This window comes from Falco rusticolus, chromosome 18 (assembly GCF_015220075.1).
Source record: "Falco rusticolus isolate bFalRus1 chromosome 18, bFalRus1.pri, whole genome shotgun sequence".
Taxonomy (NCBI): Eukaryota; Metazoa; Chordata; class Aves; order Falconiformes; family Falconidae; genus Falco; species Falco rusticolus.
In genome coordinates, this window is record NC_051204.1 from 2,976,043 (window position 1) to 3,003,596 (window position 27,554).

General features: G+C 60.2%; 4 protein-coding genes across 5 annotated transcripts; 1 reads left to right on the forward strand and 3 right to left on the reverse strand.

Moving 5' to 3' along the window:
- Positions 1 to 1,814: 1,814 nt before the first annotated feature.
- VPS25 (vacuolar protein sorting 25 homolog) lies at positions 1,815 to 4,863 on the reverse strand. Its single transcript, XM_037411274.1, has 6 exons — positions 4,734 to 4,863; positions 4,432 to 4,577; positions 4,286 to 4,339; positions 3,644 to 3,732; positions 3,076 to 3,151; positions 1,815 to 2,511 (listed from the first exon to the last, which is right to left on the reverse strand). Exons 1-6 carry the CDS (start codon positions 4,778 to 4,780, stop codon positions 2,399 to 2,401), a joined length of 525 nt encoding a protein of 174 aa, XP_037267171.1. The 5' UTR covers positions 4,781 to 4,863; the 3' UTR covers positions 1,815 to 2,398.
- Positions 4,864 to 5,315: 452 nt separating this feature from the next.
- RAMP2 (receptor activity modifying protein 2) lies at positions 5,316 to 9,057 on the reverse strand. Its single transcript, XM_037411486.1, is given in 6 exon segments — positions 5,316 to 5,633; positions 5,635 to 5,758; positions 6,238 to 6,340; positions 6,703 to 6,739; positions 6,741 to 6,814; positions 7,830 to 9,057. Coding segments are annotated over 6 exon segments (528 nt in total). The 5' UTR covers positions 7,891 to 9,057; the 3' UTR covers positions 5,316 to 5,504.
- Positions 9,058 to 9,192: 135 nt separating this feature from the next.
- Positions 9,193 to 11,381, reverse strand: LOC119158843. 2 transcript variants are annotated; one of them, XM_037411234.1, is made up of 4 exons: positions 10,501 to 11,381; positions 10,303 to 10,329; positions 9,842 to 9,984; positions 9,193 to 9,742 (listed from the first exon to the last, which is right to left on the reverse strand). In XM_037411234.1, the coding sequence occupies exons 1-4, from the start codon at positions 10,804 to 10,806 to the stop codon at positions 9,412 to 9,414; spliced, it is 807 nt and encodes a 268-aa protein (XP_037267131.1). In that variant the 5' UTR covers positions 10,807 to 11,381; the 3' UTR covers positions 9,193 to 9,411. The 2 variants fall into 2 exon arrangements, 1 of the variants encoding a protein (XP_037267131.1); XR_005107989.1 differs by having other exon boundaries at positions 9,193 to 9,648; positions 9,842 to 10,329.
- A 594-nt stretch (positions 11,382 to 11,975) lies between these two features.
- EZH1 (enhancer of zeste 1 polycomb repressive complex 2 subunit) lies at positions 11,976 to 27,379 on the forward strand. The gene is made up of 20 exons (XM_037411357.1): positions 11,976 to 12,058; positions 12,724 to 12,844; positions 13,425 to 13,553; positions 13,854 to 13,973; positions 15,005 to 15,125; positions 15,758 to 15,931; positions 16,843 to 16,945; positions 17,220 to 17,383; positions 18,234 to 18,325; positions 19,081 to 19,261; positions 20,079 to 20,275; positions 20,683 to 20,774; positions 21,328 to 21,368; positions 21,852 to 21,977; positions 23,034 to 23,212; positions 23,864 to 23,959; positions 24,300 to 24,381; positions 24,523 to 24,603; positions 25,007 to 25,091; positions 25,210 to 27,379. The coding sequence occupies exons 1-20, from the start codon at positions 12,048 to 12,050 to the stop codon at positions 25,268 to 25,270; spliced, it is 2,256 nt and encodes a 751-aa protein (XP_037267254.1). The 5' UTR covers positions 11,976 to 12,047; the 3' UTR covers positions 25,271 to 27,379.
- Positions 27,380 to 27,554: the final 175 nt, after the last annotated feature.

A 27,554-nucleotide genomic window follows, 5' to 3' on the forward strand; every position in this document is an offset into this window, starting at 1 on the left:
CATTTCCTAAGAAGGGAGCAAATTTAATTAAGAACACAGACTCACCCAAGGACAGCCAGGTTATGCACAGCACATGCAACTCAGAACACAATGCTGAGAGGTCAGCATCATGCATATGGAGAGCAAGAAATACAAACATCCCAGGCCTGGCTGCTAAAAGCTCGTTATTTGGGATCAAACGCAGATCAGGCACAGAACAGCCAGCACAGAAACACGGCTCGCTGCAGGGGTATGAAAGCAGCAGGAGGGGAGGGCGCAGCAGCCAGAGAGGGAAGGAGTCAACGTGGGTGGCATGAGAAAGGAGGAAGAAGCAGATCTTGGACATCAAAACAAGCCAGGGGAGACACTGGTAGCAAATGATTCCTACACAGAGACTTTCCTGGCTGCAAACACAGAGGGAGGACCCCTGCCCAGGCAGCAAGCCCTGCTCTGGAGTCTGTGGCTGTTGCAAGGACACATGCGCTGCCTCTGCCAGGACACACTGTGGGGCTCCTGGCACATGGCACGGCGCAGCCTTTGCTCCTGTAAGCATGGCTGGCAGCAGCCGCGGGGAGCTGGGCTCGCTCAGCCGCTGTCAAGACATTCCCCAGCGAGACAGCACATGCTGGCACCAGGACGGCTCTTTGCCAATCCCCAACAACTCCATCCCCGAGGGCTGCCACGTCTACCTGCTGCCCCCAGACCTCACAGCGCAGGTGGGAGCTCAGCCCAGGCTGCCAGAACAGGTGCCCAGGCACAGGGCACATGAAGCCAGCCGGGGCTGCGCCATCCCATTTATCCCCTGTCACCTCCGTTTTCGTAGGGACAATGGTCTCCAGAAAGGATCGGAGGCCAGCGCGGCCGTGACTCATCACAAGCACCACCAGTGCCTTTCTCCAGCAGAGGAGTGCTGGCACATGGGAATTCCGCTGCAGCACTGCCGTCACCAGCACAGAGAGGAACGCTGAGCACCCGCCTCCAGCCACAGCTCCAGAGCAACATGCCCAGACCAAGCCAGTGCAGTTCGGGTCAGTGGGCTCCTGCTACAGAAAGGAAATTTTTATATTTCACAGCCCCACAAACTCAGCCTGGACTCCAGCACCTTGTCTACACTGAAAATTACCTACCGTCGACGATGGCTGTCAGCAGCGCTGCAGCTGAACCAGTGCCAAATCATCCTCCAAGGGCAGGGCAGGAAGGACAAGCTGTTCAGCACCGGCTAATGCGTGCCGGGGAGCCGGCACCATCTGCTCCGCCGGATCCCACAGCGACCACACTGGGCCTGACCAAAGGTTGCTCCAGTGCAGCGCCCCACCTCTGCCTGCAACAAGTGCTGAACGCTCGGGCAAGGAACAGGAAGGCGAGCGCGATCCTTCCGCAGCACAGCTGTAACACCTCTCCTGGGAGTGATTAAGGATTTCCTGGGTCAAGCACTGTACCTGGGTCACAGCTGCTGACGAGCTGTGGTAACTTCATTATCAGCACCGGAAATCTAAAACTGAAGTCATACCCTCCACCAGCCGCTGTTTGTAAGCTTACCCCACCACCTCTGTGACAAACCATTAGCTTTCGGCGGACTGCAGGTGGAAAATGAATGTAATGTTGCCCTGAAGGCAGGCAGCATGGGCCAACACGGTCCAGAGCTTTGATAGGGGAAAATAAGTACTGGTGCTACCAGCTTCCCACTCGGGTGGGGTGGCTCGGCAGACCCACCCTCTCCCCAGCACGCTGCTGTGTTCATCTGGTGCAGTAAGGAAACACAGCTGGAGGGCAAAAAATCCAGTACCACCGCTCTGTTTTGTTTCGGATGGAAAAATAGACAAAAACATCCAGGCTGCTCTATAAATAACATCTCATTTTAATTACGGTCAAATGTAGTTCCTTGGCATCCACCCCACCCCGCTGCACAGCCTGCTTTGCAGCAAGCCACATTATCAGTCTGCCACTGAGGTCTTCTACAGCACCGCAGCGACAGCAAGTTCCTCGCACTTGCTCTCACCCTGCTTGGCAACACAGCAGGGTCTGCAGAGCCTGAAACACGGCTGCCAGGAGGGAAGGAGATGCCCTTTGAGGCCAAGCTCAACCACCCAGCTGAAGAGACCGCTCCGTGGCCTTTGCAGGAACGGGGACCAGCAACTGGAGCAGTCCCATTATTTCACTTCTGGGTGGTCCCTCTCAGAGCTGCCTAGAGCAGCTTTAGCCTCTCAAGCACAATCAACAGGGAGAAAAGACAGACAGAGGATCTCTGAATATTTCTAAGAAGTCACATCTTTGGAAGGCTTCGCAGACTCTCCTTGCCCCAAGAAATCCCAAGTATGCAGCTGCTTGCAGTCATGGCTTGAAACCAGGCCAGGAGTGCAAACCTTCACAGCAAGACCGCTTCAGCAGCCAGGGAAGAGTGGAGGGGCAGGGGCTTCCATCAGAAGAACTTGACGCCTCGGCCATCATCCAGCGTGATAATTTCAGCCTTATGCTCTTGCTGCAAGGCTTGCAGAGCACGGAGCAGCATAGTCTCATCCAAGCCATGGAACTCTAGGGAAGGACAGATAGTATCATTAAGAGGGGGAGGGAAAAAAAAAAATCACATCAGGAAACAGGTTTACAAACTCCCAGTGCTGGCAGTGGCCGTAGCACCGGGCTCTGAAGAGCGCTTTCAGACTCCAGTGCCATAACACTACAGCAAACCCAGAATCATGGCAACACTAACAGACTCATGACTACATTGCTGCATCAGGAACAAAGCCTGAAGGTCAACAGACAGAAGGGAATGAGTCACAGCAGTCTCAAAGGCAGCGCAGAAGCTATGCATAAAACCAAAACACCCCGCACCTCACGCCAGATAAAAAGCTGGGCACTAGGGAGGCTTGCGAGGTGGGGGGAGGTTTAAAATGCAAACAGTGATAGCAAAGGGAGATGTTCATGCAAAGTGGTAAAAAAGCCTTCAGAATGGCATTTGCCAGCGGTGATCGGTGTGAGCTTGCATAAGCAATTTTAAAATATTTAGTCTACAAAACTATGATCTGACAGTCAACTGTTTACACGCTCAAATCAAGTGTGCTGTGAAAACCTGCTCCGGAACGTAACACATGACGTTACCTTCATTCTCTGTGTCATCGCCACTGGCTAATTCATACAGCGTGAATACAGAGTTGGTCAAGCCATTCTTCAACACCTGGAAACGTAAAATCAATATAGCATTCTCCTCTGTGTGATTTAACATCCTTGGCATGATCTCTTGTACACCTCAGTACAAGCGAAATGGCATGTGAACAGCACTCGATACTACACTGGAAATGTCTGGGGCACTGGAGAGTCAAGAAATTACACCTAGGGGACTAAGACAGTCCTTTCCCTGTCCCTCTGCTCTTTTGCCCACGTGTTTTGCAATAAGGACTCGCTCTGTCCTCACTACGGAACAGCCAACTGCAGTGGGAGCGGGTGACTGCATCCGCTGCTCAAACCTGTGTCTTACAGCAAGTAAAAAAGCTGTTAACCTCTCTACGCTTTTCTGCAACAGAGAGATGTGGAAGAAGTAAGTAAAAGCAGCGAGGAAGCAAGAGAAAAATATTACAGTGGTCTTTTTCACAAACGGCAGCCGATACCACCTGTCCTCCCGGCCACAGAAAGCCTGGTCTGTGGGGCGAGACAGCTTCTACGTTCTCACCCACTGATAGATGAGCTTTCCCCATTCTTCTGGTCTCCTCCACATGATCAGAAAACTGGTTTTGTTCTTATCTAACCATTCCAGGTTCCCTAAAATCAACAGGGAAAAGGTACATAATCAGAGCACAAGACTATAATAATGATCAAACCTGTGGGTTTTACAACATGTGCTAGACATTATACCCGCGGGGAACTTCAGGCACCTGCCTCTCACCACCATGAGACCACTTACGCCAACTCCCTCAATATTTCTACTTGCACAGAAATTAATTTCTCTTTTTCCAGCCCCCTCTTCCTCCCGCAGCTTAATCTGCCCCAGACAGGCAGAGGTTTGGGTCCCACGTGTGGGCTGTGGGCAGGGAAGGCCTGTGGGACCCTGCCTGGGGAGCAGCACGGCCCACACCGGCGGCTGGGTGAACCCTGGGCCCAGTTCCCAGCAGCGGGATGGAGCCTGGCCAGTGGCTGTAGCCTTCCTGCCCCACCAGCTCTGGGCTGGGTGGGCACACGGGTGGGCAGACCGGCACGTGGGTGGGCATGCTGGCACATAGGTGGGCACACAGGCAGGCATACAGGTGGGCAAGCAGGCAGGCAGACTGGCATACAGGTGGGCAAGCGGGCGGGCAGACTGGCAGACAGCACCCACCGTTCTTGCGGAGCTCCTCCAGCACCACCTGGATGGACTCCAGCGGAAGCTTCCCTGGGCGGGGGGTTAAGGAAAGGCTCAGCGGCCGCTGGAGGGAGGGGAGGCCCCGGGGCGGCAGGCGGGGGGCACCGGGCCCCGAAGGATACGCTGCAGGCGGTGGTTGGCGAAGAGCGGGCTGTCCTGGGCCTCCCGCACCGTCATGGCGGGCAGCCGGTGCCGCTGGCTGTAGGCGAGCGCCAGCGCGCACCAGGCCGAGAGCTGCTTCTGCCGCGTCTCACCGTTGGGCTGCAGCCTGCGGGGCTCCGCTCAGCGACCGGGCCAGGCCGCGGGGCTCCGCGGAGGGCCCCGACACCCCCGGCCCGGCCTAACCCCAGCCGCGGCTCAGCCCCGCCCCCCCGCCTCCCGCTCCCACCGTCCCGCCCCGCTCCCGGCCCCGGCCCGCGCTCACGTGAAGAAGGGCGGGAAGCTGTACTGCCAGGGCCATGCGAAGCTCATCGCCGCCGCCAGATCCGCCGCCGCCGCCTTCCGGGCCGGCCCGCCCCACTTCCGGGCCGGCCCGCCCCACTTCCGGCCTTTTCCCGAGAAGCCCCGCCCTCCCCGCGAAGCTCCGCCCCACACAGCTCCGTTCCACGAAGCCACGCCCCTCTAAGCCACGCCCCCTCTGTGGTCCGTCCCATCTCCCCGTACTTCCGAAGCTCCGCCTATCGTCTCTAAACCACGCCCCCTCTAAACCACGCCCCATCGGTGGCGCGCTCCAACGCCCTGTACTCGCGAAGCTCCGCCCATCATAAACAAACCACGCCCCTTCGAAAAAGCCCTCTTATGAAGCCCCGCCCCTTGATGGAGCCCCTCCCCCTCGTAGCCCCGCCCCGCCCGGACGGCGGCGCCTGCCCGGGGCCCGGTGACCTTCCCCACCCGCGCCCAGCGCCTCCCGGTGCCGCCCCACAGCCAGCAGCTGCCGGCGAGGCGGAGCGGGCGGGCGGCGGGAGCGAGCCGAGGCCCGGCGGCGCAGAAGAACCAAGTGCACGCGTCGGGGAAGAAGCATTTAATCCCCAGCCGCGGGGCGGGGTGCACCACCGGCGGCACAGTGGGAACCGCCCGCCCTGACACCGTGTTCCAGATGCCCCCCCGGGGGTGGGCGAGCGGCCGGTTGGCCCACAGCCCGGGGGGGGGGGACGGGGATGAGCAGGACCCCCCAGGGCCACCGCCAGCTGTGCGCCTAGGGCGGGGCCGTGCCGTCCGTGCTGCGCCAGATGACCAGGGTGACCAGGAAGGGGATGAGGCAATGGAGCGATGATCATGCCAGCAGCACGTCCTCAGGCGGGTCGAAGTAGACCTGGTGCCCCAGGGGTGCAGTTGTGGAAGTAGTGGTGGTGGCTCTGGAAGAGGTACTGCTCCGCCAGCGCTTGGGGTACCGTAGTGCAGGCGGTCGGACCCACTCCTCCCAGGCAGGCCTGCATCTTGCTGTAGGGCCTGGGGAGAGAGCCGTGGGGCGCTGGGAGGGGGATGGGGATGGGGGCATACCGCGTGGTTGCAGGACACCGGAGGCACGGACTCCCCCCCCCCCCCCCCCCCGGGTGGCCATCCAGCCCAGCAGCACCCTCCAGGCCACCCGGGGCTCACCCTGTGCCCCGCTGCCTGCACCAGCTCTGCCCTGAGCTGCTGGACGGGAAGGTGTCCCTGGGCCAGAAGGTGGCCCTCAGGCCAGGAGCTGGTGGCCCAGTGGCATAGTGCGGGGGCTCTGTCCCAGCCAAACTCTTCCCACTGTCTCAGGAGCAGCTCCACTCCACGCAGCCCTGGGTCAGAGGGGCCACAGGCAATGGCCCCACCAAAGTGACCCCATGTGTCGCTTTCCCCAGCTGGGGACACCCCAGAGTCAGCCAGAGCCCCTGCCCCACCCCACCCCCAGCGCTGCCCGGGGGGGTGTCTCAGCTGTCCCACCACCCCCATACCTGCTGATGACTTTCCACTCGCACAGCTCCGACGCCGTCACATTCATCATCAGGTGAACGAAGCCTTCCCAGCAGCTCTGCGTGATGTTGGCGTACACCTCCTCTGCAGGGGAAAGGTGCTGAGCGCAGGCAGCACCACTGCCAGAGCCTGTCCCTGCCTGCGGCTGCTGCCGGCTGACACCCAGCCCCCAGCCCCATGCCCAGGCTGGTGGGGAAGGCACAGGCGCGGCACAGGGCCAGACCCCGGGGTGATGCCCGGGAGCACAGTGGGAACAGCATGGCCAGCTGCCCCCATTGTGCCAAGTGCCAGGGAGGGTTCCGTGGCACAGTCTGGCTAGTTTGGGGATGGACGGAGAGCACACAGCCAGGGGAAAAGGGGGTCACCCTGCGGTGCAGAGCCAGCCCCAGCCAGGGCATCGTTGGCCCCATGGCGCTGCCTGGCCCTCACTGAGCCCCGGCACTCACCCGCAAGCTCATAAGTCCAGTTGAACGAGACCATTGGGTGGGCTTGTCTCAGTGACCTTGCTGAAGCCCTCTGCCTTGGTGTCCACGTGGCAGAGCCCGGTCCCCAGGAGAGCTGTGGAGGGAAGGGGCCAGGGGTCAGTGGGGCATGGGCACAGGCAGGGCTCCACGTGCAGGAGCTGCCCCGCAGGGCTGGGTCTGCAGTGGGGAACTTTCAGGGTTCCTGAAGTTGGGGTGGCTGGAAGAGTGCTGCCCAGAGCCTGGCTGCTGTGGGGCCAGGGTGTCCAGCCCCCCATATGGGCAGGGGCTGTGGGGAGGGGCAGCCAGGCTGCAGGCAGCTGCTCGAGGGCGCAGAGGGGCTGCGTGGGGGCTGTGGGCCCTGGGTCACAGCACGGGGGCAAGCCGTGCCCCCCACCCATGGGGAGCCAGTGCAAGGGCTGCCCCATTGCCCCAGCAGCGCATCGCAGCCGGACAGGGCCAGGGCAGGAAGAGGAAGCGTGGCACTGCCGGAGAGCCCCTCCGCCCCGCCATCTGCCCCACACCCCGCACAGCCCACCGAGGGCCTGGGCATGTCCTGCCTGGCCCACGGAGCCCCACGCTCGAGGAAACTGCCCTGTCCGTCGTCTACCCACGATGTGGGGCAGTGATGCCAGTTGCACGGTGAACCACCTCGGCAGGTCCCTGCTCGCGAGGAGCTCCGGCACAGTCAGGCACTGGCCAGGGGTGCTCCCGGGCTGCGGCGAGGGCAACCCACCCCATCCCGCTCTCTGTTCCCGACAGCCTCGTCCGCCCTCTCTCCCCACACACTGCATGCCGGGCTCCTGTCCCAGCCCGTGCTTCGTGGGGGCTTCCCAGCTGCTCCCGTGGGTCATTGGCAAAAAAGACCGGGGGTGAGCGTGGCAGGGGGCTGCCCCACAGCACCCACTGCCCGCCTGCCACCGCCCCTGCTGTGCAGGCGATGGCCACCCCAGCCAACCCTTGGTGCTGCCCGTCTGGCTGCACACCGGTGGGTGGTGGGCTGGGCTGAGCTGAGACCCGGCTTCGGGCCCCACACGCGGCAGGGTGGCTGGGTGAGCGGTGGTGCGAGGTGTGGAGCCCCTGGCCGCCGTGGCCACCCCCGGCACACTTACCCCAGAGCAGCAGGAGCCCTCGGGAGAGCCGGCTGGAGCCCATCTGCGTGCGTGGTGCCATCCTGCAAAAGCCTGCCGGCTAACGACCGGGACAAGTATTTCAATGGAAATAACAGGAAGCAACTCCTTTCCTCTGACAGGGGCAGTTTGACTACAGGAGACGTGTGAAAAATGAGATTGCTGAGCACTGCTTTAAAGCGGCTCTCCCGGCAGGACCCTGCCGCCGTGCTCCACCGTGCCGGCCCCCGTGGGCATCGCTCCCGGTGCCCGGGCAGCTCGCACCTCACCCGGTGGCCCAGAGGCTCCGTTCCCCACGCCGCACGTCCAGTTTTACGAGGCTGCTATTTGTTTACTTGTGTATTTCTCTTTAATCCTGTCTGGGCTGGGTTGTGAAATCCCTCGTCTCCTGCGTGGAGGGCAGGCAGCCCGGCAGCCGGGGGGAGTGGACGGGGAAGCGTAATGTCCCCGGACAGGCGCTGCTGCCTGGGCACGGGGACAGCGGGGGGACCCACGGCCCCGACACCGTGCGCTCGGGCTCACGCTGGCACCTGCCCCATGGCCGACAGCGTGACCTGCCCGTGGGTGCGCAGCTGGATGCAGGCAGGGAGGTGGGGAGAGGGCAGAGACTTGGCCGACGTCGCCCGTCCTCGCCTCTGACGCTTTCCTCCTGCACCACCCAGCCCGGCGCCCACCGGGCTCTGCTGGAGCCCCTTGCTCCCACCGCATCCCCACCGATGATGACCCCAAGCCCCATGGGGCTGCGGCATCCCCGCCTGAGGACCGGGCTGAGGCCGGCTGAGCTCATTTCACCTCTGGCCTGGAACAGACCAAGAGCCCAAAATCTTCCCCTTTAACAGCCAGCCCACGGGACACAGAGCGGAGCGGGGCGTGATGAAGGCCAGCTCGGCCGGACCCTCCCTGCTGTGGAAAGATGATCTTGCCGGGCTTCACGCTCCCCGGCATGCAGCCTGGCAGAGCCGCCTGACCCTCCCCGGGACGCGGCGGCCGCTGCTCCAGGGCACTGCAGGACCTTTCACGGGCGAGCGGCCACATCTGGAAGCCATCAGGCCCTGGCGCTCTGGGGGCCGCAGGCTCAGAGCCCCCCGGTCCTGCTCTTTGTTGAAGCCAGCGGAGCCTCCGGCCGGGTGGCAGGAGCCTCTGCCAGGGAGACACCCAATGATCTCAGCGCGGTCCTGGGGCCGGGACGGCCGCCCCCCTCCCCGGGTGTCCGGAGGGGATGGGCAGGGATGGGATGGGCAGGGACAGGATGGGCAGGGACGGGAAGGTGGCAGCCAGCCAAGGCCCAGCCCCCAAACCCCCCAACCCCCCCCCCCGCAGCCTGGCATCCCCAGCGTTCCCTGCCAGCCCCCACCCCAGGGTGCTGAGGAAGGGGCTCAGCCCACACAGGGTCAGGACACAGCGCCCCAGACCCTCCTCCTGACACTGCCCCCCTACCCAGGGCAGATACAGGCACCCAGAGCCCCAGGTCCAGCCGTCCCTTGTGCCACGGGACCCACTCCAGCCCCAGGGACACCCAGACCCCCGTCCCCTCTGCCTTGCCCCCTCACCCTCAGCCCACTCATTAGTTCCCAGGGCTGGGAGGGAAGGGGCTGTTGCCAGCCTCTCGTGGGCATGGGGGCAGGCAGGGGCTGGGCAGCTGCCCGCCGGGTTTGAGCCCCTCCGGGCTCTGCTGAGTGTGAGGGCTGCTGCAAGGGGCACGAGGCAGCTGAGCCCCACGGCCACAGCCACAGCCATGCCATGGCCAAGCCCAGCCGGGGGACCCAGCCCCCGTGCAGTTGGTGAAGTACTCAGCGTGGACCTGCAGGAAGAAGGTGTCAAGGACAGTGTTGGGCCAGGGGCAGGAGAGCAGCTGGGCCAGCAGCTGGGTGCAGCTGGAGAGCTCGCTGTAGGTGCTGTGGAGGGGGCAGTGTGAGGCCAGCCTGCCGGGACAGGGACACATCCACCGCAGTGGCCCCATGGCAGCCCCGCCACCGCGGCTGACGCCGACCCACCTGCTGATCTGGTCCCAGCGGCAGCGGCTGCCCTCAGGGATGGCCATGAGGGTGGCGTGGAAGGGGGCCCAGCAGTAGAGGGAGATCCAGTCCTGGTTAGGTGTCCTGGCAGCCAGCCGCCCCCCCAAGCACCTCCAGCAGCCCTGCACAGCACCGGCCAGAACCCTGGTGATGCCGCCCTGCCCCCAGCTCTCCCATCAAGCCCGATTTGGGGGGGGCTGTTTGGGGTCACGCCTGGGAAACACTCACCAGTTTAGCCCACCATGGGGGTCCCATGCGGGAGTCCACCCTGTGGCCCTGGGGGTCCCACGCTGGGGCTCCCTGCAGCTGTGGGGGCCCCATGGACTCAGCCAAGCTGGGACCGGGGCTCTCGTGAGCCCAGCACAGGTTGCATGGGGCCCACGAGGTCTGTGGGCGGATGGGGAGGACAGCCAGGGTCGCAGGAGGGCAGCTCTACTCACCGTCCTCGTCCAGGTACAGGTAGTGACCTGGAAGGCAGATGGTGCTGTCGCACCGGCAGACCCAGGGGACCAGGCGAGTGGGGCCCTGTCCCCCAGGGGGGCAGACACCCCCTCTGCCAGCAGTAGAGCCCGCGGCCGTGGCAGTGCCCCAGCAGCCGGGGCCAGAGCCGTGCTGGGCCGATGGCACCAGGGTCTTACCTTCATCCTCGAGGTCCCCGTACTCGGCATCCCCGTGCCCTGCAGCAATGAGACACAGGGTGCCAGGGCTGCACAGCCAGGCACAGCCCACTGCCCCCGGCTTTGGGGCATGAGCTGGGGTGGTCCCAGCACACCGGAGACCCCTCCTCCTCCTCCCAGGCCAAGCAGAGGTGACTGGGCCAAAAGGAGGGAAGGGGAGCCAGGGCTCCTGGCTCTGCATTGGCCTTTGCCACCGGGGCAGGGCAGTTTCTGAGCAAACACCAACCCGTGGGCAGGGAAGCACTCAGCAAACCCTGCCCAGAGCATCCTCTGACGATGGGGGGGCCAGGGGAGCTGCCACCCAGCACGGATGAGGTGGGATGGGGTGGGGTAGAAATGAGCCAGGGACCCGGTGGGGACTCGGTGCCCAACCAGACCCTGTGGCCGACACCCTGAGTGCCTCTGCGCAGCCCCTCCTGTTGCCCCCCCCCCCCGCCCTGCAGCAGCTCCCACCCCGGGCTGCCCTTACCCCGCTGGAGCAGAGGCAGGAGCAGGGGAAGGAGCAGGGGAAGGAGCCGGCAGCGGAGCAGCCGCATCCCGGGGAGCATCATCCCATGCCGGGACCGCTGCAGCCGGGCTGGGGCTACGCCCGCGGATTTATCCCGATCCCCGGCTCGGCTCCGAGCCAATGCCCGGGAAGGTCGGGAGGACACCGGGCTCCCCCCGCCCCCCCGCCTGACTCAGCGAAGCTCCGACGGCATCAGATGCGGGCCCGGGCGGGCTGCGGGCACCGGCCAGCCCCCGCTCCCCCCGCGTCGGGGCCACCTCCCCAGCGCTGAGAAGCGGCTCCCCGGAGCCTGGAGCGCCCGGAGCCGCGGAGTCAGCGCCCTGGGGCAGCCCCCAGCCCCGTCCGACGGGACCGGGGGGGAAGACGGGGCCCCTGGTCCCGCTCCCCGCCGCCGGGGCCCCCGGGGCAGGAAAGCCGCCGCCAACAGCCGCTTCCTGCCCGGCGCCGCCGCAGGAAGCCCGGGGCCCGCCCGGCCCCGCCAGCACCCCGCCGCGATACGGCACCCGCCTTCCCCGTTACACCGGGCCCGTCGCTGCCTGCTCCGCGGCCTCGGTGGCGGGGATGGGGAGGGGGGACAGAAGGTCAACCGGCATCCCCCTCGTCCCATGGGACCGAGCAGTAGGGTCGGGTCATGGGCGAGCCCACGGCACCGAGCTGGTACCGGGGCGGGCTGGGCACCGGGCTCGGAGCCACCGGGTCGATCCGTTCCCACATCCGGGGGCAGGGGATTCTCCGGGCTGAAACAAGCCCGCGGGGCTTCACCCGTTTCTGCCGCTATGGACCTGCGCCCCGCCCCGCCGGGGGAGCCCCGGTCCCGCGCGGGACCGACCGGGGCTCCCCCGGCGGGGCGGGGCGCGGCGCGGCTTGGGGCGATGGGGCGTGGTCTGGGGAGAGGAGGCGTGGCTTTATGTGAGGAGGCGTGGCTTGAGGCAGGGCGGGGCTGTCCCGGGGCGTGGCGCATGCGCAGTCGCGCAGGGGAGCGCGGCCTCCCCCTGGCGCGATGGCCGAGGAGTGAGTGCGGGCGGGGAGGGGCCGGGCCGGGCCGACGGCGCGGGGGGGACCGGGGGTCTGGGGAGCCCCGCGGTACCGCCTGGGGATGGGGGTGGCGAGGCCGGGCCCTGCTGCCCCGCTCCTGCGGCGCCGGCCGGCCTTGGCCCGCTGCAGTGCGTGTTACCCCTGAGCCCCCCCGTCGGTGCTGCGGCTCCCGGGGCGGGGTGGGGCGGCTGGGAGCCCCCCGGTGCTGTCCGCCGGGCCGGGCCTTGTGGCTTCCTGGGGGGGGGGGAGCAGGGACAGAGCCAAGCCGGGGGTGCACCGCTGCCCAACCCTCCCCCCCCCCCCCCCCCCACGGCCTGCAGTCCCCAGTGGTGCATCCCGGGGGGGGGGCTCCCCCCAGCGAACATCCCCTGGGCCCGATCCGGGGCAGGCGGGAGGTTCTGCCTGCGGTGGGGTCCCGGTCACTGGCTTCACTCCTGCTGCATCCCACCTCCACCAGCCCTCCAGCCTTTCCAGCTGTGGGGGGTCTGTAAATAGAGGGCTAGTGTGGATTTGCATGTTTTTTTCCTAGTTAAAGTCTATGATGCATTTAAAATCCACAAGGATTTATTTTCTCTAATAGTGCCTGTTTACAGGATTAAGCTCTCCATCGTTTGCTAGTTATGCTTTCTGTACTTTTACAGAAAAATGGAAATTGCCGCTCCTCCGACATCAAAGTGTATTATATACTGGAAAAGAAAAGTCAAGTCTGAATATATGCGTCTTCGGCAGCTCAAGAGGTTTCAGGCAAACATGGGAGCCAAGGTAAAGGCAGAGGTAGCCCCGGCTGACGGGTATTTCCTAAATACTTTGCTTTAGCTTATGGTATTTGAGCAGCTCTTGGAGGGGTGCTTCATCCTGAGAGCTGATCAGCTCAGCTGGAGTTGCAAGCTGGGTAAGTTGGAAGAGATACAGCTGCTCCTCATCCTCCGTGATTAGCCCTGAGCTGTGCCATCAGCATCTGTTGTACGCAGAAGTCGGTCAGCTAACGACTACCAGCGGACTCATTTTTACTTGTTCTTTAAAGTATTTCCCTGCTTGAACCTGAGTCGGTGGGTTTTGGCTGACTTAGTCCGGCGCTCCTCTCCTTGGCAGGCAGGATTTTAGAAGAGGTTGGCTGGGATCATCAGGAGTTATCAAAAGCTACGGGCTGTTGGGTAGATTTTGTAGATTTGCTAGTCTTGTACCAATGCTGAGTTTAATTGGGATTCCTTCTAATCAGTATCATCAGTTTGAACTGCTCTGCCTTGCATACGTGTTGGTACTTGAAGGAAAATCTCAGGAGGGGTTTTACTGTTCTTGGTGTGACTTCTTAAATTGCGAGTGCTGCTCTCTCTCGCTGCAGTCTCTGTTTGTGGCCAACTTCGCGAAGGTTCATGAAAAGACTCAAATTCTGAATGAAGACTGGAAGAAGCTTCGGGTCCAGCCCGTGCAATTGATGAAGCCGGTCAGCGGGCATCCGTTCCTAAAACAGGTGTGGAGCAGGAAAGGGACACAGCAGCAGAAAGTATGGACTCCAGAACCAGGGCTTCGCACGGAGTTGTGAGGATAGGGGGTTGTTTTTCATGTGTGCTGTCCTGTGTCAGTGTCAGGCCGTGCCTTGCGCTCTTCTGGGTTGCAGAAATGGGCAAAAAAAAGCAACCCAAAGGGTTTTCCTGTGAGGGAGTCCCCAAGAGTGAATGTGGGGTTTCCGTGTGTTTGTCCTGAAGTGTGATTTTTGCCCTCTGCCTGCAACTGCTTCCCAGTTTCCTCACTGCCCTTCTCTGTATTCCAGTGTACAGTTGAGAGCATTTTCCCGGGATTTCCAAGCCAGACGCTGTACATGAGGACCCTGAACACGGTGGCGCTGGTGCCCATTATGTACTCCTGGTCCCCGCTCCAGCAGAATTTCATGGTACGTAGGGAGGTGCTGGGGTGCAAGGTCTCGGTGCGGTTGGGGTGTAATTATTGCTTGGTTGTGGGGTGATGATGCTTTCTTCAGCTCACTTGTTTCAAACGATGTCTGCTCGAGAGGTGATGGAAAATACTGGTTTAGTTGCTTGTTTTGTTGAATCCCACAAAACAGCCTTGAATCCGTGTTGTCTTACCCAGGTAGTCTCTCCTTTACACCTGACTCCTTGATAGGGTCACCGTTATTCCATAGGATTTAAGGGGTAAATATATTTTGGGGGTGTTTTGTTTTCTTCTTAAGATTGTTCTTCCCTTTTAAATGAAGAGTTTTATTTCTTAGCTAGATCCTTTCCTTTGTGACTGGATTACCCTGCTGGTCTCATCCTAAAGATGCTACCGAGGATTAGTTCTTTGGTTGCTACCAGTAAGGGGGGTGATTTAAATGCAGATTTTGATGTGGCATAGTTGGGATTATTTGTTAAACAAGCAGGTGGTGCGTGGCTAGCCTGGCTCTTTGCCTGGTGTGGGGTGTGGATGTGTTCCTGGTGGGCTCTCTGAAGCCTCCTGTGGCGCTGGGGGACGGTGGTGCCACGGCAATGAAGGCCCAGTGTCCTTGCTCCTGTGGTTAACGTGACAGTGCTCCTCAGCTTTGGCTTTGGCCCTCCATGGAGCAAGTTACTGGTTTGCCTTTCGCTGTTCCAGTTCTACTCTGCCTTGAATGCGATCCCTCTGACACTTTTTGGCTGTTTATTATTCTTGGCAACATGTGTGTTTCTGAGTTTCTGTAAGCCTTGGAGGCACTGCTCTTCTTTTTCAAAGCAAATTGCACTTTCAGGGGTCAGAGTTATGCTTCTGGTGTGGGATAACAGTGAAATGTCAGTGATGAGACATGTGAAACCGGAGCTGGGGAGGCTGAACCTTTGCTTTGTCCAGTGCTGTCTGCAGGTCTGAACGGACAGGAGCAGCCTCGGGTGCACAGCCTGGCTGGAGACCAGTAAGCACTGGTTTTCTGAACTGCATCTGGTCTCTTTTCAGGTGGAGGATGAAACTGTTCTGTGTAATATCCCTTACATGGGAGATGAGGTGAAGGAAGAAGATGAAACTTTCATTGAAGAACTCATTAATAACTATGATGGGAAGGTTCATGGAGAGGAAGGTAATCTAGGAGCAGTCAGCGCTGTCCATTCAGACTCTTGTAAACAACATATCAAAGTAGTTAAGATGTCCAAAAGTGGTGGCAGCAGCAGTAACCAGTTTTCTGTGGAGCATTTAGGGCAGAAAAACAGGAACACGCTCTGCGGGTCTGGTTTGCAAGGACTCGGTCCTGCTTTTGATACCCCGCTCCGTTCTAGGGCCGAGGTGCTCTGGAGCTGATGCTTTTGCTCACGGGGGTTCACAGGTGTGCTCTGGGATGCTGAAAAATGTGCTAGCGGTTAGGAGGAGCTCAGCAAACTCATTCCACTTGTAACCTTAGCCAAGACTTTAATCAGCCTTTTTAGAAATTAAAAAAGCCAGTATGATTCCCTACAGTGCTGCCTGCCCCATCATAAAACTCTGCCTGGAGGGAGGAAGGCAGAGGAAAGCTCTCTGGTGTGGCCTGCCCTCTGATTGCTAAAAATGATACTACTCCTGTGGCTCTCTAGCATTAAAATCCCACCTATCCCTGCAAAATTAAGAGGAAGGTTCTGGTTGCTAATGGTGTTGTGGGGCTGGCTTGTGATTTACCACCATGAGGAGTGTGGAAGATGATGGCGCTTGCGCAAACCGACTGACATCTCTGTGTTTTAGAAATGATTTCAGGGTCAGTCCTCATCAGTGACGCTGTGTTCCTGGAGCTAGTGAACGCCCTGAATCAGTACTCGGATGAGGAGGAGGAAGGACACAACGATTCTGAGGTTAAACAGGAGGATGGGAAAGAGGAGCTGCCGGTCACAAGGAAAAGAAAGCGAATTGCAGTGGAAGGTGGGTCTGACCACAGAAATTGGGGTTATGTTGGTCATGTTTCCATCCTGCCCTGCCTGAGTAGCTGGCTGCTGCTCTCCTGACGTCACTGGTGGTTATTAACGTGTTGCTAAGGGTAGCGACCAGCTTGGCAAGTTCTGGCGTGGTGGTAGTCAAAAGCAGAAGGGAAATCATTTGTTCTCACTGTCCCCTGTGGACAGGGTGAGAAGTCGCCAGCTTAAAGTGTGGTGAGGAAGAATTTAGATGAGTCATCTGGAAAAACATTTCATGGTAAGATTAGTAAAGCAGCAGGGTATTATCTGAGGAGGCTGTGGGATCTCTGCTGATGGAGGTTTTAAAGTGCAAGCACCTGTCAGTGAGTTTGGAGGTAGATCTGATTCTGCTGTAGGCCAGGGAGGTGGGGACCTTCTCAAAGCCTTTCCAGACCTGTTTTCCACATACTAGTGCTCCTCTTCCCTCCTTTGTGCCACCTGGAGGTCTTACTGCATAGGGAAGCTCTGGTTGTGGGATTTTCATGTGTCCTGGGTGACCTTAGGAATGCTGACTGGTAGTTTCATCTTTGTCTTTGGTTTGTAACGATGCGGGTATAGCACAAATACCAGGAGCTTTCGCAGATGTAGAAAAGCATTGTCTGCAAATCCTGTCTTGGTAGAGATAAAGAGGAATACTCTTAAGAAGTCGTTAGCACTTCCATCAATACCTTACACTACTCTGAAAGCAGCAGTGTGCACTGCATCTGGAAGTGGCTTAGCCTGCTTGCAGGACAAGAGGTTTATCTGTTGTGTATGGGATTATGTTTCTGCCTCTTAAAATACAGTCCTGAATACCTACTGGAATCGCTCGCTGTGGAGGAAGGAAAGACACGTTCACACCCAGCTTAACTGAGGAATTGTCTGTCTTCTTTTCCTTAGGTAACAAGAAGTGTTCAAAGAAGCGGTTTCCAAATGACATGATATTTACTGCTATTTCTTCTATGTTTCCTGAATACGGCTTCCCAGACGATATGAAAGAGAGGTAGAAGATCTCTACTTAAGTTGTCTGTTACCTTTCTTAGCAAGAGTCGAAATCTGTATTTCAGAAAAAACAGCACTGTGCTCTGACCAGAAAGTAGAGCTCGGCTGGCCGCAGGCAACGCGAGCAGAGCGGTTTCGGAGCATTAGAAACTTGAGTTTTCAGCCTCAAGGCAGCTGGGTCAGAGTCCTGCTGGCCCAGTTAGTACCGTAGTCGTGTAAAACGCCCCGGATTAGGAAAGCGTGCCCATCTGTGGGTGTCTCTGTTTGTCGAATAGGTACCGGGAGCTCACGGAAGTGTCGGACCCGAACGTGCTGCCGCCGCAGTGCACTCCCAACATAGACGGGCCGTGCGCGAAGTCGGTCCAGCGGGAGCAGTCCCTGCACTCCTTCCACACCCTCTTCTGCCGCCGCTGCTTCAAATACGACTGTTTTCTGCATCGTAAGTGCAGTCTCGGCCGGACGCTTCCCTAGAGCCCTTTTCTCCTCATTTTTCCTCAGTGCTTCATACCTCTGTACGCCTTGCTTAGTGTCTGTGCTGCAGTCTTTAGAGGGTGGTGCCTCCCCGGAGTTTGCAGTGGAGCCTTAGGAGCTGACAGGTGCCCAGAAGCCTTTTATAAAGACGGCTCCACTCATTTCCTCAAACGGATGGTAAAGCGACCTGCGTGGCCGTCCCCTCTTTCTCACCATTGTTCAGCACGCCGCGTTCGAGCCTCCTGGCAGTTTGTGCCAGAAATACCACCACGACTAGACTTTACTCTTGCTTTGCAGAAGCTCGTCAGGGAAAGGCATGAATGTTTCACTTCCAAAGTCTGGACATGCCCCTGTGTTTTGTTGCCTCACTGGAACTTACAGCTTCATCTTAGTCATGTTCCTGCGGTTTGTCCTGCCAAAGCCTATTGGATACTGATTAGCTGTTGGACCTGCTGTTTCCCAGGTCTAAGGGCTTCTTTGGAAAGTCACAGGACTCCTTCCAGTGAATTATTTATTAAAAGATATAATGTTGAGATCATGTGGTCTTTTTGTTTCAGTCTGAAAGCAGATCTTTTTCCTATGGCCTCTCCTTCCCAAGTGTTCCCCCACTGCTGCCGAGTCCCCGTCGTGGGTTGGAGCAGGGCTGGCCAGGAGGTCCCGCCGCCTCGTTCCCTGCTGCCGGGAGAGCTGCTCGGGTGCTCTTGCTGACTGCGCCAGGCTCCCACTTACCTTCGCTGAGCTCGTGCTGCCCTGTCCCTTGCAGCGTTGGGGGAGACTCTTGGAGGATGCAATAGTAAAGATAACTATTATTTTTTCAGCTTTTCATGCTACTCCTAATGTGTACAAACGAAAGAATAGAGAGACCAAGATCGAGCCAGATCCTTGCGGAGCAGACTGTTTCCTCTGGCTGGTATGTTTCTGCGTTGCTGCTTTTGAAACCACGAGAGAAGTGGCCTGGCCAACCCTGCTCTGCAGAACTCTGTGGGTCCTTTTCGCAGCTTTAATGATTTTTCAGAATTAGTTCTAATCCTCATTGGATTCAGGGACGTATGAATCCAAATGCAGACCTTACCAGATGCATATTTTAGCAAATCTGCAATGAAGACCGATTTCATAGCTGGCAGATGGGAAACTGTGGTGGCAGATGATTTCTCTGGACTCAGTGCTGCGTTTGAAAGATGAAGCCCAGGTTAAAAATGCCGAGGAAGGAGTCTAGCCTATGTGGGGAAGGCTCAAACTACTTTGAAAATGATCTTTCAGAAATGCAGCCTAGCTGTGTTACCGGGGATCGGAGCTGGTGGCAGGGAGATGGGTGCGCTCGGTGGTGTCGGAGCTGGTCAGCAGGCTGGGACATGGCGTGTCCTGGGGAGCTGCAGGGCTGGAGCAGAGGGAGAGGCCAGGAGAGCGTCATTGTCAGGGCAGGAGGCAAGGGAGCGGACTGGAGGACCAGGGAGCCTCTTCCCACCAGGCAGCGATGCTGAAGGAAGCAAAGCAGGAATGTGCAGTGCTGGCAGGGCCTTGGCAGGTGCCAAAGGGGTAGTGTCTGGTGGGTCTTCCACCTTCTCTTGGTGGTGGCAGGGCAGGGCTTGTCCCAGGGCCTGTGGAAAAACCTTTCTGTGTTCCCTGGTCATCTGCCACCCGCCTTGTCTTCTGCTCTGCTTGCAGGAAGGAGCCAAGGAGTTTGCTGCGCTGCACAACCCCAGGTCCAAGTGCTCGGGCCGGCGCCGCCGGAGGCACCACGTGGTGGGTGCTTCCTGCTCAAACAACCCGGCTTCCACCGTCGCCGAGACGAGGGAGGGTGACAGCGACCGAGACACGGGCAACGAGTGGGCCTCTAGCTCCTCGGGTACGATGCCAGCCCCGAGACACCCCGCGCCCCTCTGGCAGTAAGGACAGGCAGCGCCTTGCAGCTGGGGCGCTCCCTGCCTTGCCTCTGCGTCCTGCACCGGGCTGTGCCGTTCGGGGTTGGCAAACGCAGTCGGTGTCTCCAGCTGGGCTTAAGGAAACATGAGGGACACCTGCCCTCGCTGCTGCGGGATTCACTGTCCTCTCCCAGGAAGGAGGAACGTTTTCAGGCAAAGCAAGAGCTTTGCTGGGCCCTGCAAAGCCAAGAGCCCTCAGCTCTGAGCGCCTGGCTGTGCGTGAGGGACGTGTCCCAGCCCACGCGCTGTCCCTGCTGTGGCATGGAGCAGTGGCGGGGGAGCTGCCGGGGCAGGGGGCTGGTCTGTGAACCTGCCAGGGGTGAGCGCTTCCTCGGGGCTGCAGGCGAGCACAGGGAGCCAGGGGAGGTGGTGCTGGCCGTGGCAGAATGAGCTCCCAGGGGGCGGAGGGCTCCCGTGTGTCCGGGTCCCATCTCGGGTGGGAGCGGAGAGAGCGGCTTCCTCGTCCTCGGGCTGCTCTGGTGCTGCTGCCGGGCTTGGAGGCCTCTGTTCTGGGCCAGCCCTGGTAGGGGAAGGTGGCATGGTGGCTCTGGTGCTTCCAGGGGGCCAGCACCACCATCCCAGCCAGCGCTGGGCTGCCCAACCGGAGGCAGGAGCGCGGTGGGGAGGCTGGAGCGAGACCGGGTGTCGGGCACTGCTGGGGGACCGCTGCCCTCCAAGCTGTGATGGCAAGGGCGTGTGCTGCCATGCTGTGTTTGGCCTAACGTCTGCCTTCCCTGCCAGAGGCAAACTCCCGCTGCCAGACCCCCACCAAGCAGAAGCTGAGCCCAGCCTCCTCCCAGCTGTTCGCGGTGGAGACGCCGCAGGAGCCCGTCGAGTGGACGGGAGCCGAGGAATCGCTCTTCCGTGTCTTCCACGGGACCTACTTCAACAACTTCTGCTCAATTGCCAGGCTGCTGGGGACAAAGACATGCAAGCAGGTGGGTGCCCAGCAGCAGGAGAGGGGCCCTGGCCGCTGCTCCCCTGTTGTTTTTTCTTCTCTGCCACAAATCCCTTCCAGGAGTATGTTGCGTTAACACACTGTGGAGGTATTCAGTGTTGTTATTTTGCAGCAGAATGAGCCCTGTGCGTGCCCGGTGCTGGTAGCTCCCTCCAGAGTGCCTTGTCTGAGGGTGGGTGTGCTTGGCAGGGTGGGCACTCTTCTGTCCCAGGCAGGAGAAGCAATGACACCAGTGGTCAGTGAAACTGGGGGCAGAACTGCAAGCTTGCTGGCATCGGGACTGGGAGCTCCCCTGTGTGTGCTTGCTGGCACTCTCTTTATGCTTTAGAACAAAACAACTTGAGTACACTGAACTTTATTCTTCTTTTTGCTTCTGTTCTTTGGTAGGTCTTTCAGTTTGCAGTGAAAGAGTCGCTTATAACAAAACTGCCAACAAACGAATTAATGAATCCATCCCAGAAGAAGAAAAGGAAGCACAGGCAAGTGTTGGACAAGCTTGTTTTGTTCTTAAAATGCAACCAGATCCACTGCTTTTTGTGCCAGCGCATTCCTGGTAATCCCCATCTGGCTCCCATCTGCGCACACGTCCCGCTGTCGCACAGGGCTGCTGGTGCTGCTGGCCAGTGCTGGCCCCTGGCCAGTCTCCCTGGTGCTGCTGCCCCAGCCATGAGGCTCTGTGGCCCCGTGCTCAGCCCCGGAGGGCAGGGCAGGATGGTGCCCGCCTGCAGTGCCGCACCGCTGTGGGAGGGCCGGTACTGCTGCCCTCAGAGCAGCCTTGGCCTCAGCTCCCTGACTTACAACCTCCTTTATGTGCGCTGATCCCAGCGTGGCCGGTGTGACTCTGGCTGTAGCGTTTGCCTTAATTTCTGCTGTAGCTGCATCGTTCTTACGGTCTTTATGGCTGGCTGGGGGTTATTAATGCACGCAGCCGCCCGAGAGCCTCGCTGGAGTCGCCTGTCTGCTGCTGCCGCGCTGACCGGCGGTGCTGAGCAGGTCACGCGTCCCCTCAGACCCCCTGTGCTTCTCTTGCAGGCTGTGGGCTGCGCACTGCAGGAAGATTCAGCTGAAGAAAGGTAGCGTGTGCTGTGGCTGCGTGGCGCAAGGTTGCGTGGCCGCTCACCCACGGGGTCAGGTGCTCCGGCTCCAACTTGTGCAGCGGGACGGCCGCATCCTGCTCCCCAGCCCGGTGGCACAGAGGGGGAGCAGGTCCCCCCACCCCGGGCTCCTCGGGGTGCCGCGGGCTGGCCCCGCTGTGGCTGTGCCGTGGGAATCGCTGCCGTGCCAGTGCACGCTCTGGGGCTGTATGTGCAGCCAGGGGAGGCGAGGTTTGGTGGGCAGCCCCGCAGTAAAAGGGGCTGTTGGGGCAGAGCAGGGGTGCGCCATGTGCCGGTGATCACAGCCCTGGGTCTGCGGGAGCTGGGTGCTGCTGGGCTCCCTGTCCTCTGCGGGGAAACGGGGAGCTTGCACCTCCCGTGCTCCAAAGCCCTGAGTGTGCTGCTGTTAAACGCTTCTGCAACGTGCAGCTTCTAATCCGGGCGTTTCTTCTCTTGTTCTAGATAATTCACCTACCCAGGTGTACAACTACCAGCCCTGCGACCACCCCGAGCATCCCTGTGACAGCTCCTGCCCTTGCATCATGACTCAGAATTTCTGTGAGAAGTTCTGCCAGTGCAACCCTGACTGTAAGGAGAAACCTAGGCCTGTCGGGCAGGAAAGGAGCCAGCTCTCCTGACACAGACCAGAGGGAGGGTGCAGAGCTGGGACTTGCTGGAGAGGCTTGTTTTATTCCTGCACTTGGTGCTCTATCCATCTGCAGCAGTTGGATGAGCAGTCTGCTAAAGTCCAAAGGGAAACTGTTCCATGCTGCCCCGTGACTCTCAGCAGCTGAGAGATGTGTTCCTGCGAGAACGCTCAGCCACGTGTCTGTATCCAGCACCCGCAACCCGTGGGTGATGCTGCTGGTTCCCTGAGAGCAGGATGTGTGGCCAGGAGTTAGGGTGGGAGCTGGGTTACTGCTCTGCCACCGTTATTTTTTTCCCTCTGGGCTTCTGTTCCCAGCTCTGCAATGGAGACAACCACACTTGCCCACACCGGTGGGGCTCCTGAGGGTGGATTTATTAAGGGTTGTGACACAACTTGGGGCTAGAAGGACAACAGGGTGACAGGGAGCCAACTCGGGCTCCAAATTCTCTGTACCAATCTGTGACATTTATATTATCCAATATATTGGATATTATTGGATATCCAGTACCCAATACATGTAGTTTATTTTCAAACTGCACATAATTAGTCCCGAGAGGCAGAGCAGCAGCTCCAGCTGTGCAGATGGGAAGGACCCTGTGTGCGGTCTGTGCTCTGCGAGGTGTGAGCGGTGCTCAAATCTCCCCTGCACTCGGAGCATTGCTGTGATTTACTTCCAGCTCCTGGGTGCCCAGGCTGCTTTGTGTTCCCCTTGTCTTGTGTCCTAGTGACTCAGGGGGGTGGGGGGCGCAGGAAGGCGGACTGGGGGCTGCTGTCTCTGCAGCCCAGAGCAGCGTGGATGTAGAGTTCTTTATTAGCACAAAGATTCCTTCCTTATGTTAGCAGGGTGGCCCTTGGTCACGGGCAGGCTTAGTTCTGTGCCTGCCAGGGTGAGACCTGGCTCGGGAGGGGCTTCTGTGGGGCAGGGACGCTGCGTGGCCCCCCCCTTGTTGGCTGAAAAACCTCAGGGTGCCAACCCACGGGCTGTGTTGCTGCAGGTCAGAACCGCTTCCCAGGCTGCCGCTGTAAAACCCAGTGCAACACCAAGCAGTGCCCGTGCTACCTGGCTGTGCGGGAGTGCGATCCGGACCTCTGCCTGACCTGCGGGGCTTCGGAGCACTGGGACTGCAAGGTGGTCTCCTGCAAGAACTGCAGCATCCAGCGAGGTCTCAAAAAGGTACCGACAGCAGCGTGGCTCTGGCACGCTGGCAGGGAGCTGCCGCAGCGTAGAGCCGGTAAACGGAGCCCGCGGTGCCTCCGTAGGAGCGGGTGTGCGAGCCGCCTGCGGCTGCCTGAGCAAGGAGGTCTGGAAGAGAAGCTGCTCTGCCCCAGGCTTCTTTAGCCTTTAATCTGGAGTATGGGTTATGGATGTGACAGTCGGGAGATGGGAGTTGCCTGAGGAAGGATGAGAGTAAGGGAGCGTAAAAAGTGACTCCAGGGACAGGTTTAGTTTTGAATTCTGCTGGTCAGGTCAAGGGATTGGATGTAAAAAAAGACAAAAATTCAGAGAAAGATGCAAAATTAGTGGGTGTTAAGTGATGTGCAGCTGCAGCCTAATGGTGCTATGTCATGTGGGTCTCTAGGGAGCCGTGTGTCACCTTAAGCCAGGGGATGCTGGATAGGCACTGGCTCCCCTTTGCTCCTTGACCTTGTGGTGTTGGGACTTGGAGCGTGGCAGCCAGCACAAGGCAACTCTTCCTGGGCACTGCCCTCACCCTGGCATGTGCAACTGTGCTGGGAGGGCAACTGGGCTGCACGGGGTGCGATCTGTGTGCTGGGAGGTAGCGGGCCTGCCAGCCGTAACCGTTTCCTTTTCACTTGGCTCCAGCACTTGTTGCTGGCACCGTCGGATGTCGCTGGCTGGGGGACTTTCATCAAGGAATCTGTGCAGAAGAATGAGTTCATCTCCGAGTACTGCGGCGAGGTCAGTGCTGTGCGCTTGGGAGGCTGCGGCCGGTGGAAGTGCCTCCTCCAGCCGCTGGCGTGGCGGGGACGGCGTACCCACGCGGGCTCGGCCGTGGGCTCGCTGACCGGGCTGAGCGATTGACTCTGTGGGGACCCATCTCAGCACCTCTAAGCTCTCCCCTGTGGAGGAGCGTGTTGTGGACGTGCTGCTCCCTGGGAGCCCAGCTCGTGTCTCTGCTCCCTCCCTGGGAGCCCTGGCGAGCTCCTGCCCGGTGGGGTGGGAGGGCAGGGGGGGTGTTCCCGGGAGGTGGGCGAGCGCTGCGGTGCCGAGTCTCTTTCATGGTGTTCTCCTTCTCCAGCTTATTTCACAGGACGAGGCTGACCGGCGAGGGAAGGTCTACGACAAGTACATGTCCAGCTTCCTCTTCAACCTCAACAACGGTAACTCACCGGGGGAGGCTTGGGCTCCCTGGCCAGGGGCTGGTGGCCGGGTGGGCAGTCTCAGCCCATCTGTTGCCCGAGCGGCAGGCCTGTCTCTACACTACAGTTTTCTTCTGTTTTGTTTTATTTTTTCTTTAACAGATTTTGTTGTTGATGCGACCCGCAAAGGAAATAAAATCCGCTTTGCCAATCACTCGGTGAACCCCAATTGCTATGCCAAAGGTGAGATATCCCTGCCCAGTCAGAGCTCGGTGTGGGGTTGGCGCCTGGGGGTCCTGCTCAGCTCTGGGATTGCAGCGGATTCTCGGGGGTCCCACGTCACCCTGAGCTTGTGAGAGCAGCAGAACCTCAAAGACTTGGACAAAGTCTCCTCCTCTCCACAGCAAATCACATTCCTGGTGGCGAGGGCCCCCGGTCACTCTGCGGTGGCCCTGGCCTCACAAGGAGAGGTGGCTGCTAGAGCGCAGCGGGGAGCTCCCGGGGGAGCACCCTGTTCCTGCTAGGCAGGAGCTTGGGTGCCGTGGCCCCAGGGTGCTGGCAGGCGGCCAGGCAGGGCAGAAGTGCTGCGAGACCTCCCGGCCTGAGCTGGAGCTGCACCTCTCTGATGTCATCTCTCTGGTTGCAGTTGTGATGGTGAACGGAGACCACCGGATAGGGATCTTTGCCAAGAGAGCCATCCAGGCGGGAGAGGAGCTCTTCTTTGATTACAGGTACCTTGGGGAGCCGCTGGCTGGGGACTGGGGCGCAGGGCTGACCCCGCTGTCTGTGTGCACGTTTGCGAGGAGCGCAGGAGGTCAGCGCAGCGGCGGTGACTTTCCTATCTTGTAGGTACAGCCAGGCAGACGCCCTGAAGTATGTCGGCATAGAGAGGGAGACGGATATCATCTAGGCTCTGTGCGGGGCGGTCCCCAGCACACCTCGCTGCTGCACCTTGTAAGCAATGCCATGTTTGCTTCACGCTGACATGACTGCTGCTGCTCCCGTTGCTGTGTGTGTCACAAGTGCTACTTGCCATCCAGACGCCCAGAGAGAGACTCAAGGCAGGAGTGTGAGCGGCTGGTGCCGGGGTGGCAGCTTTGCCAGCCCTGGGCTGGGGCAGGCTCCGGAGCCTCGCTCTGCAGGCGGCCTCCCGGGCTGGAGGGAGCCCGTGGACCGAGGCACCGGGGCCTCGAAGACAAGCTGTGGTGCAGGAGGAGGGACAGCTGCAAATCCTCAGTCTCTTTCTATTTTCTGCTGGCTGCTGGAAGAACAGGAGTGAGTGAGGTACTGCCTGCACCGAGAGCCGGGGCGCAGCTGAGGGGCTGGTGCTCCCCTCCAGCCCTGTCCCCTGCGATGGGCTCCGCTCTTGGGTGTCACCTCTTGCTGCCTGTTTTGTCCCGTTGACGAGGACAGCGACAGGGTTGGAAGCCATAGAGACGTGGCTGCAGCAGTCCCTGGGCCCCAGGCTGCTGTCACTGGGGCTCAGTTTCCCTCTGCCCCAGCTGGCTGGGGGACAGAGACCGCCTGGCCACGGGTGGGGTGGCATGATGCCTGGGGACGGGGAGAGCAGCACTATGTGAACCGTCACTTTGGGTAGGGGTGCCACTGGGCTGGTTAGAGACAATGTCACAGGGGTGCTGCTGCAAGAGGAGTCCGGAGGCGGCAGGAGCCCGTGAGCCTGAGGAAGCCCTTCCAGCCTGCGGCGTTTTCTCGTGGCTGTGGGGTGGCTGGCTGGCTTGTAGCTTTCCCCAGCTGCTCTGCTGCGTGGCCCTTCTGGGGCTGGCGTGGGGACGCTTCTGCTGGGCAGCTTTGGGGCTGCGGCAGGGATGGTCCTGCGGGCCGGCTGGGGCTGCACCCGGAGCAGGAGATGGGCAGGTGGTTCCTGACTACGAGATACCGGAGCTGGTTCCTCCACCCTCCTCTGTCAGGACGGTCCCTGTCAGAGCGGCGTGGGCTCTGTGGGAGCTGCTGGGGCCTTCAGGAGCCAGCAAAGTGGGTCAGGAGCCTTTCGTTGCACAGGACTTGAATGTTGCTGAGCTGAGGTTTGCAGAGACCTGCTGCTGCCTGCAGCAACCCAGGGATGGCTCCTCAGAGACCTGCCATGGGGTTTCTGACCCTGGCCCTGGGGATAAAGGGGATATGTTCTCTGGCAGGGTGAGGTTTGGCCTTAGCACCCCATGCAAAAAGAGAAAGAAAAAAAAGCACTTTAGTCCTTCTCAGCCGGCAGCTGGGCGCCGTGTACCGCTCGGGGGCTGGAGGGCCCACAGGTGTCCCAAGCTGGCTGGTGTCCCTCAGCAGCACCTTTGCAGGGATGCTGCTCCGGGCCTGGGATGAAGCAGGCTGGGGGGGGCTCCTCCCTGAACAGGGCCTGGGGTGACCCCCAAAGGATGGGGCTGTCCAGCCGCCTGCCCAGCCTGATGCTGGGGGCCAGCGCTGGGCTCCCAGGATGGCACGAGGAGCCCAGTGGAGCCCCGACGTGGCACCAAGGGTGCCAGAACCACTCTCCCCATTTTGTGGGGCTGTGGGGGAGGATGGTGGGCACTGGCTGGGGCACCGCACAGGGGTGAGCAGTGCTGGGGCCCTTGCCCTGCTCCTCTGTGGTGCCGTGGGGCTCCCAAGGTGCAGCCCCGTCCTAGCCCTGTGGTCCACAAACGCAGAGGGGTGCTGGGTCTGCCCCAGGAGCCGAGCCCTCCCTGGCACAGCCCTGTGCCGTGACTTTTCCAGCCTCCCCGCCTGCTGGTGAGGCTGTCCCGTCCTTCCTGCTGTCGGTGATGCCCTCCTGAGGCTGGGAGGGGGTTGGGTCTGTCTGGAGCAGTGCTTGTACCCCAGCACCTGCCTGAGCCCCGTTCCCCGTCTGCTCGGCTCGCCCTGACCTTGCTCTCAGCTCAGCATCCTCTGCCACTTTGGCCATATCTGCACTACGCCAGGCTTGTGTCTGTGGTTTGTTGATGGTGAATAATAATGCACTTTAAAAATAACGTGGCTTGTAGCCTTTGTCATAATAAAGTGGTAGCAAACATCCTGCGGTTTGCTGGCCTCTGTTACCCCAGGGAGCAGCTGGCAGCGGCACATCCCCTGCCTGTCCTGCCTGCTGTCCCCTACGCGGTGGTCGGGGCTCCTGAGCCACCGGCTGCCCAAATCCCCACCAGCTCAGGGCTGGGAGGTGCTGGGGAGGGCAGGACGTGCCTGTGTGG

Bases quoted from the DNA above. Each gene is read 5' to 3' on its own strand.
- VPS25 (XM_037411274.1), bottom strand. From the start codon at position 4,780: ATGAGCTTCGCATGGCCCTGGCAGTACAGCTTCCCGCCCTTCTTCAC. The intron at 4,578-4,733 runs GTGAGCGCGGGC...GGAGCCCCGCAG, and splicing joins AGCTTCCCGCCCTTCTTCAC to GCTGCAGCCCAACGGTGAGA. The intron at 3,733-4,285 runs GTGGGTGCTGTC...TGTTGATTTTAG, and splicing joins GGAGGAGCTCCGCAAGAACG to GGAACCTGGAATGGTTAGAT.
- LOC119158843 (XM_037411234.1), bottom strand. From the start codon at position 10,806: ATGCTCTGGGCAGGGTTTGCTGAGTGCTTCCCTGCCCACGGGTTGGTG. The intron at 10,330-10,500 runs GTAAGACCCTGG...TCTGCCTTCCAG, and splicing joins CGGGGACCTCGAGGATGAAG to GTCACTACCTGTACCTGGAC. The intron at 9,985-10,302 runs GTGAGTAGAGCT...GGTGCTGTGCAG, and splicing joins CCTGTACCTGGACGAGGACG to GGCTGCTGGAGGTGCTTGGG.
- EZH1 (XM_037411357.1), top strand. The intron at 13,974-15,004 runs GTACGTAGGGAG...GTCTCTTTTCAG, and splicing joins CGCTCCAGCAGAATTTCATG to GTGGAGGATGAAACTGTTCT. The intron at 20,276-20,682 runs GTGGGTGCCCAG...GTTCTTTGGTAG, and splicing joins GGACAAAGACATGCAAGCAG to GTCTTTCAGTTTGCAGTGAA.